This window comes from Podarcis raffonei, chromosome 10 (genome assembly GCF_027172205.1).
Source record: "Podarcis raffonei isolate rPodRaf1 chromosome 10, rPodRaf1.pri, whole genome shotgun sequence".
NCBI lineage: Eukaryota > Metazoa > Chordata > Lepidosauria > Squamata > Lacertidae > Podarcis > Podarcis raffonei.
In genome coordinates, this window is record NC_070611.1 from 48,776,772 (window position 1) to 48,785,248 (window position 8,477).

Sequence of the window (8,477 nt, forward strand, 5' to 3'; positions counted from 1 at the left end):
AAGCAGAAAGTGTTGTGCAAATCTTTTGGAGTGAGGCATCTCCTTTTGGGCGGGTGATGCTAAGATTTCACAGAGACTGAATTCACCTCGGTTCTGGCACGAGGGTCAGCATCCATTTCTGTTGTTCAACAGAGGACAGGCTGCAATCCCTTCACTCCCTTCCCTGGGCTGGGGGCCAAGTCCTCCTGCGCTTACTCCCAAGTAGACATGCCTCCCTCCACCCTTTCTCTGGCTCTCACCGGGCCCAGCAAAGGGGCCGGGATGAGCAGGCACGGAGCCAGGAAGGAGGCAGGAACTGCTCTTTTTTTGCAGAGGAAAGAGTTAACGCGGCAGAAACCTAACACCCGCTGGAGCCGTAGAGCCCAAACGCGGAGGGGAGAAAGGGGACGGGACGGGAGCCTCGCAGGCGGGCTGTGCCGGCGGTTTGAGTTTCCTCTGCCAACAACAAGCTATTAAAGACATGGGACTCCGGGCTGGCTTGGCTAGCAGAGGGGAGCCAGTGTGCAGAGGGGACTGACCGGCAAGGCAGAGGAGCGGAAACTTTCAGGGATTTTGAAAGAAGGCGGCGGCGACGACGCGCCACTCTTCCAGGGTGAGCCTGCTGGTGGTCACGGGCTAGGTGTCCCGGGGGATGGATCCAGGCAGAGAAAAACTCCTCGGCCTTCCGCCCCTTTGCAGCCCCCCGTTCCCTCCTCCGTGTCACCTTCGTGCGCGCGCGCGCGTGTATGCTTAGCTTGCAAAACTCCAGCCCGGGCTCCCCTAATCAAACGCACATGCCTCGGCAGCAGCAGCTTTTGCCTTCCCCTCGCGCTCCAGCCGTGCCAGCCCCTCCGCCTCTTCTGCAAGGCTTGCATATTCCTGCTTCCACAGCCGCTCTGCAAACTTACAAAGGGGTGGAGAATCAAAAGAACAAGGGGTTCTTCTTCTTCTTCTTCTTCTTCTTCTTCTTCTTCTTTCTTTCTTTCTTTCTTTCTTTCTTTCTTTCTTTCTTTCTTTCTTTCTTTCAAATGCAAGGGGTGCTGCTTCACCAGAGGGCAGAAGTCAGCTGCCTTTTAGACAGTTTTCCGAAACGCACGCGAGGTAGGTCTTCACAGGCGCGGCTTGCTAGAGCGGAAAGGAGCTCTTCTCTCCTTCCCCATCCCTAGCAGAAATAGTATTTTTTTAATTTAAAAAAATAATGTGCAAATGCCCTGTCAAGCAACAAAACTTCCCTTTGAATCAGGTTGTTTGGTTTTTGTTCTGGGTTTTTGTTTGTTTGTTTTGCTCCAGCTTTCCTTCCCATTTTGCAGATCACAAAACCGAGGCAGGCTATTATCTGGAGTTCTCAATTGCACACATGTGCAGACTAAAATTAAAGCATCCTTTCAGATGTTCGGATAGGGTGGGCGCTGCAGACAAACTGCCCCGCCTAAAAATGGATAGGGGAAAGGGCTCATTGGTACAGCATCTCAGGGAGAGAGCACCTTTGTTGCATGCAGAAGGTCCCAGGTTCAGTCCTCTCAAGCATCTCCAGGCAGGCCTGGGAATGCCCCCTGCCTGAAACCCTGGATAGCTGCTGCCAGTCCGTGTAGACAGAACTGAGCTAGATTGACAGATGGATCTGACTTGGTATAAGTCAGCTTCCTATGCTACTCTGTTCATAAGATTTAAACACAGACATACACACCAGACTTTTAACATTTCTAATACTACAGAGAGTTCATTTTTAGAACAGGAAACTTTCTGGCAAGGAAGAAAGATCAGTTAACAATCTAAACTCTGCCTTCCCGACCGGATGAGCTGTGTTCATCCAAAATGCTCCCTGAATGGGAGGGATCTTTCAAGATCACTATAAATAACACTTATCTCAGTTAAGTCATCCTGGAGGGAAATATCCCCTTGTAATTACTGTGATGTCTGTAATCATGGCAGGGGGCTTAAGAATGGTGGTGAAAAGGGGTAACGTAAGGAAGTTATTATATAAGGAAGGTGTACATTAGCACGTATTATTGTTTTCCCGCTTATGGTACCTTTCTAAAGGTAACATGATAAATTATAGGAGCAAGACTAAATGTAATGTGGAAGGTCTGTTGATAAGATCTCTTTATGTCTTCTTGTTTGGTTAAAAGCAACTACTGGAGGAGGGGGAATCTGGATTGCAGGGTGGCGAAGAGGGACTACCCTTCACACCCACAATCCACACCATTTCCCCATCTTAAATAAAGATGCAAACAAACAAAAAAGTGAAAGGGAGATACAGGAACAACACAGGTCCCTGTGGTTAATAACAATGCCTGCTGGCAGCTGTAAATCAGAGAGACTGCACAACAGGGAAAGTTAATCTCCTTCTCCTCCATTGCTGCAACCCCGATCCGAATCCCACTCCCATGGGTGCTTTTAACTGAAGATAAAGGACTCTGCGAAATCCAGTCACAGATCTTCCACATCACATCCTGTTTGGCCCATACATAGCCTCTTGCCCTTATCAAGGTTTCCGTTGGCCAGTGAAGGAATTACTGGTTTTCAGTTGTTTCTTTGACGTTCCTGGAGATGTTTCACCTCTACCACATGTTCTGTGCAACCAATGGAGTGATCCTGTGCAGGTCCACTCAAAAGAAAAGGTCCATTGAGGACGTATGCAGAAGATTATGGCCCACAGGAGCTATTCATCATCTCTGAGTGCAGAAGGAACAACCGTGTCACTTGCTGTAAAGTAATTTACCATCTGTGCAAACAGGAAATACCTAGAAAGAAGAGAGAGAATCGTCTTCACAGAGGTGCTATATCAATGCTTTCAGGTTTCAAAAACATGACTGGCAGCCTCTAATGATAAGAGAATAACACATTTGGTATTTTAAGGGGGGTTGAGAGGTTGAGTTGTATAAACTCTTACAGTGGTGGGGTGGTACTCAACTAAGTCTTTACTTAGAGTAGACTGAAATTAACAGACTTTTAAATTAGTCTACTCTGAGTAAAAACTTTGTTGAATACCACCCCTACACTGTAAGAAATGGATAGGCAAACTAAGGCCCGTGGGCCGGATCAGGCCCAATTGCCTTTTGGATCTGGCCTACGGACAGTCCGGGAACCTCTGCGTGGATCGCCAGCATGCACGTTCTTTCCCTCTCCCTCCCTCTCCCTCACAGGGCAACGGCGGCAGCAGTGGCACTTGCGCCTCCTCCCTCCTCCTGGCTTCTCCCCATCCTGCCTAGAGAAGGAAGGAAGCTGGGCTTTGTTGGTGCCAGCAGCAGCAGCACTTGAGCAGCCATCATTTTAAGCAGGCCCTCTCCGGAGCCCTTTCGTGCACCACTCATTGTCCCGCCGCCGCCAGCCCCTGCCGCTCGCAAGACACAGGTAAGCAGCCGTGGGGGCTCATGGTGCTCTTGCATCATTTCTTTTTTCAAAATATAGTCCAGCCACCCACAAGGTCTGAGGTACAGTGGACCAGCCCCCTGCTGTAAGAGTTTATCCAACCCAGCTCCTCAAACCCCCCAAAATATCAAGAATGTTCCTTCATGACTAGAGGCAGTCAGCCATGTTTTTGAGATCTGAAAGGACTAATATAGCACCTCTCTGAAGAGGATTCGCTCTCGCTCTTCTTTCTTTCTGCTTGCTTGCCCTACCTTCTCCTTGCTTCTGAGGTGTTTTTAGCCACAGAGAATCGAGGCCCAGAAACACCCTGCCCTTTCACATCCTCTCGATTTCAGTTCCCTTTGTGTTTCCTTCTCTTCTCTGCCAGGTCACTATGGAAACCATCCAAATGCAAGTACCTTTGGTCTTCCTTGTACTTCCACTATTTGTATTTGGGGCTCCCGCTGATGCGTCTGGTCCCCAAGAAGTCACCATCACCTCGAGCACTTGCAAACGTTGCTGTGATTCCTTGGATGCACCTGGCTCCTCTGAGGCCATTCCCGGCAGAAACAGTCCCCACTCCTTGCCATATATTATTCCAGAGGTGCGTCCATATATCAACATTACCATTCTGAAGGGTAAGTGCACATTCAGCTACTCCTCCTTTCCCTTCATTCTTTCCTCTCAGCATCACCTCAGTGCCTAAAATCATATTTTAAGCTTCCCAATGGGCCGGCGGATGTAATTGAATTTTGCTTGTTACTTTGTAAACTTCCATGTGAAGTGTTGTTACTATATATACGCTTGTGTGTATATAACATATATAGAAATGTAATTTGAGTGGTTTAATGTACAAAGCAACTGGCCATTGTGCACATTTACCAGGCCTCATGGAGAGCACATAATTCTTCCAAGAAGAGGAAAATGTACGCATTTCCCAGTCAATCAATGAGGCTTGTTGGGGATTATGCATGCTGGCCAGAGAATGTACAAAATTCAATCAAGATATGCACATTTCCCAACGTCTGTTGGCAATTAGGCATATTGACCATGAAAAGTGCACAATTTCCTCTTCATGAAAGGATTATGGGTAGAATTCAATGCCACACTAAGGCCATGTTCCATCAGCCCAAGCTTTTCAGATTGCCAGATAAAACAATCTCCTCCACCCCTGCACAGTGTTCAGGGTGTGCACAGTGTTCAGGGTCTCCTGACCATCCAAAGCAGAACTGGGGAGGGTATGGAGGGAGGAAATGTTGGTGGGAGGAGCTAGTGGGATTCACTGCCCTGGCTTTCCTAAGTGCAGCAACTCAAATGAATCTGACCCTATGTGAACATTCTCCATGTGACCCGATGAATGTGCACAACGGTCAGTCGTTACACATATTAACCACTCAATTCACATTCCCCTGAATATGTACAATATGATTGTGTATAAGTGTGTGTGTGTGTGTGTGTGTGTGTGTGTGTGTGTGTGTGTCTAAGCCCAGTACAAGCTTGTTTGTAACTAAAGTTGCCCACAAGTAACATTCCTCAATGCTGGGTAAGTTGCTCAACTGTCTGTAGTAGAACCATAAAAGTCCAAGGAATGGCTCCATTTGGTTAGAAAAGCCTGAAATCAGTTCAGGCCCAAGACCAAAAGTTATCCTCTTCAGGCCAAATGCAAAGCAGACAGAGGTTGCCAGCCTGCAACTAATTGAGGAAAGTCTGCCTAGTGGTAGCATATGTTTTACTTGGCTGCAGCCTCCTATCTCTGAGGGCTTCCAAAGACTCTCCTTCGCCAGCTGTCCTTGCATGTGGGACATGGCTGCTGCTTTTGCCCCGCCTTCCATCACAGATCTTTCCCCACAGCCCACCTCCTTCGCTGGCAGCTGTGTCATCCTTTTATCACGATGACTGCCAAAGATGCTGAAAAATGCATGGAAACACATTGTAAGGGAGGGTTCCAAGCCCACCCACCAAACCATGGGTGCCCTAAGCCTTTGCTTTCTCTTTCTCTCTCCCCCCCCCAACAGGAGATAAAGGAGATCAAGGAGAACCTGGGATTCCTGGGAAATGGGGCAAAGAGGGGCCCCCGGGTGAACGGGGAGCCCCGGGCCCGAAGGGCAGCAAGGGGCAGATGGGTACCCCCGGAGATCCTTGCAAGCACCAGTACGCGGCTTTCTCGGTCGGCCGCAAGAAGGCGCTCCACAGCAGTGAAGGCTACCAGGCCTTGATCTTCGACACGGTCTTCGTGAACCTCTACAGCCACTTTGACATGTTCAAGGGCAAGTTCTACTGCTACGTGGCTGGCCTGTACTTCTTCAGCCTGAACGTCCACACCTGGAACTTCAAGGAGACCTACATGCATGTCATGCGGAATGACCAGGAGGAGGTCATCCTCTACGCCCAGCCCAGCGACCGCAGCATCATGCAGAGCCAAAGCCTGATGCTGGAGCTGCGGGAGAACGATGAGGTCTGGGTGCGCCTCTACAAGCGAGAGCGCGACAACGCCATCTACAGTGACAACGTGGACATCTACATCACCTTCAGCGGCTACCTGATCAAGCCCAGCCTTGAGTAGCTGCTTGCCTCTCCAGCACCTCCGCTGCCCTCCTAAGCATTACTGTAACACTGCCTGTAAGCTGCTGCAAATCATACACAGAAGGACTGGAAGCATCCAAAGAATGCAGGGCCATTCGAGAAGACCATTTCACTAGAGAATCAAGATGGAAGAAGGGGAATGTTTTGCTGACCAATTCATAAGCCTGCTTGTTTTCAGACAAGATCGTGAGGTTAGAGCTGGGCTTTCTAGGTTATCTGAAATCTTCACACCTGCTACCCCAGACATTTCCCTCATGGGAATATTGGTGCATGGACTTGGAAAGTGGTCTTCCTTACTGGAATGCCCTAAGTGCTCCTGTTGTACATGAAGGACACAGATGAATTGAGAAGTCTCAAGTGAGTGACATCTTCATATAAATTCCAAGCTAAACACACCCCGGCAGCCACTATTTTTGCACAATGAGTTCCCCTGGTGCAATGGGACCTTCCTCCCTCTTCTCCAAAATCTGGTTGGGAGGGTCAGGAGAACCCCCAATGTAGCTCATGCAGAGAGGGGAGGCAATTCTGCCTGGCAAGCAGAAATGCTTTCTCTGATGAAGCAATTGCCATAGCTCGACTCTGAATCCACCCATTGTGTGCATGCCATGCTTGACTCTGAACAGGTTTTGTAGGCTGAAATTTAGATCTCTTCAGTAGGCTGTGCACACAAAGGTCAGAATCCAGCCCACAAATTGTGCATGAGATCAATGGGGCTTACATTACTGTGAACTGGATCGTAGCCTGTGATTTTAGAGCTTGTCAGCTGAACAGTCATGGTTTAAAATAGGTGTGCAAAAGAGACAGGGAAGTGTAAAGAAAGGAATGGTGCAACTACATTTTTTGTAAACTTCTGTTTGCCATTGCCATGCAAGGACATTTGCACATACGGGGAATATGGGCCTAGACTGGTTTAACTTTCATGGTGCCTTAGGTGTTGAAAAATAAGTCAGCTCAGGCTGGGGCAAACATCAAAGGAAAGAAGGCTTTTAGAGGGAACATTTTTTCTAGTTCTCATAAGTGAGACCTGCACCGATGTACAGGCAATGATCATTTTGCGTAGGGGTTGCTTTCATGACTCCCCCCCCCCGACATTGGTAGAGCCCACTCCACCCCATTATATCCCCACCCCCTTTTCCAGCCATTTCCAGCTTGCAGTGATGCGCATGTGCACAATCATGCATGCTTTAAAGCGCCGTTGCCTCTACTACACTGTAGAGTGCTTCTGTTCAATATTCCAATTAGCCAGTCCTACCCACCTTGAAGATACTCCATTCCATGCCCTTATTTCCTGCTTTTCCACCCCCCCTTCCATCAGTTAGTCAGTATTCTGTGCCCATTGAGCATGCCCAGTCCTTAGGATTTTTTCCTTTAAAAAATGCATACCTGTGCAAACCTTGGGTCCCGGTCCCACCCCCCAGCTCTCTGCAGCTATCACTTTTTTGAGTATTGAGGTTGCTCTTTGCTATACACCATGATCCAAACAAAGATAATGAATTCACTATTAATAATATATAGCACATTAATCCTGGGTTGCTTTTTAAAAAATGAAAGTCATATGGCAGGCAGTGGCACAGCAATGACTAGCTCCTATTCCTGCAGACAATTCATCAGGAAGTAGTCTGGGATAGAGCAGGAAATGCGTAGCTGTCCATCATAGGAAAGAGACCATAGCTCAGTAGTAGAAGTATCTTAAGTAGCAGAGCTGGAGACACCTTGTCTGAATACTTGGGAAGCTGCTGTCCTGGACTAGCCAGTCCTGGACTAGATGGACTAACAGTCTGACTCAAGAGAAGGCAGCTTTAATGTTCTTCATCAGAAGACGGAGTAGCAGATGATTTCTCTATTCACCTTGTACTACCATGTGGGCACGGTATGTGGTAGCCCCCCCACGGTTCCTTGTCTTATGCATATCCAGCAAGCTGCAGCCAGTTTAGAAGGTAGCAAAAGCAACAACCCTTTTCCACCCACAGGCAAGCTACTTTCACTCATCCAGAATCCTGCTCCTCCTGTTATATAGGGATAGTGTTGCTGATCAGCCTTACAGGGATTTTGCCAGGACTGCAGATAGGGCTGGGCAATATCTGGTTTTCAACATCATGATATATCACCAGCTAAACATGATGTCTGAAATAAAGTTGGAACTATCTAGAGGCATTGGCTGGCTTCACAGTTTTTCCTACATTGTAAATTTCACATAGCACACACAAACACATCATGATTCGTGATACATCATGATTCACAGCCAGGTCAAAAATTATGAAACCGATATCACAATATCGGTTTCAATCCAGTTTTGAACAATGTATTGATATATTGCCCAGCCCTAATTGCAGAGGTACTTTGAGTAAAGCACTCTGAAGTTTCTAAAGGGCTATGTAGTTGGCACATGGCTGCGCACAATGTTTAGCTGATAGTTTTTATGCACAAGCTGTGAATCTGCACAAGCCCACCAAGCATACTCACTGCCTCTCCCACTGCCATGTGGCCAAGTGTGCAGAGACAGCAGATAGGAAAGCAGAGCTCTCCTTCCAAGTTGACAGGTTTCTCTGGGGGCAAAGGACTAT

At 47.9% G+C, this 8,477-nt stretch overlaps 1 protein-coding gene across 1 annotated transcript; it reads left to right on the forward strand.

Moving 5' to 3' along the window:
- The first annotated feature begins 353 nt into the window (after window positions 1-353).
- C1QTNF6 (C1q and TNF related 6) lies at window positions 354-7,450 on the forward strand. The gene is made up of 3 exons (XM_053405866.1): window positions 354-592; window positions 3,719-3,968; window positions 5,346-7,450. The coding sequence occupies exons 2-3, from the start codon at window positions 3,725-3,727 to the stop codon at window positions 5,891-5,893; spliced, it is 792 nt and encodes a 263-aa protein (XP_053261841.1). The 5' UTR covers window positions 354-592; window positions 3,719-3,724; the 3' UTR covers window positions 5,894-7,450.
- Window positions 7,451-8,477: the final 1,027 nt, after the last annotated feature.

What these genes read in the sequence shown, in the direction of transcription:
- C1QTNF6 (XM_053405866.1), top strand. Translation starts at nt 3,725, where the DNA reads ATGGAAACCATCCAAATGCAAGTACCTTTGGTCTTCCTTGTACTTCCA. An exon ending in CAACATTACCATTCTGAAGG is followed by an intron (nt 3,969 to 5,345) that starts GTAAGTGCACAT and finishes CCCCCCCAACAG; the next exon opens with GAGATAAAGGAGATCAAGGA.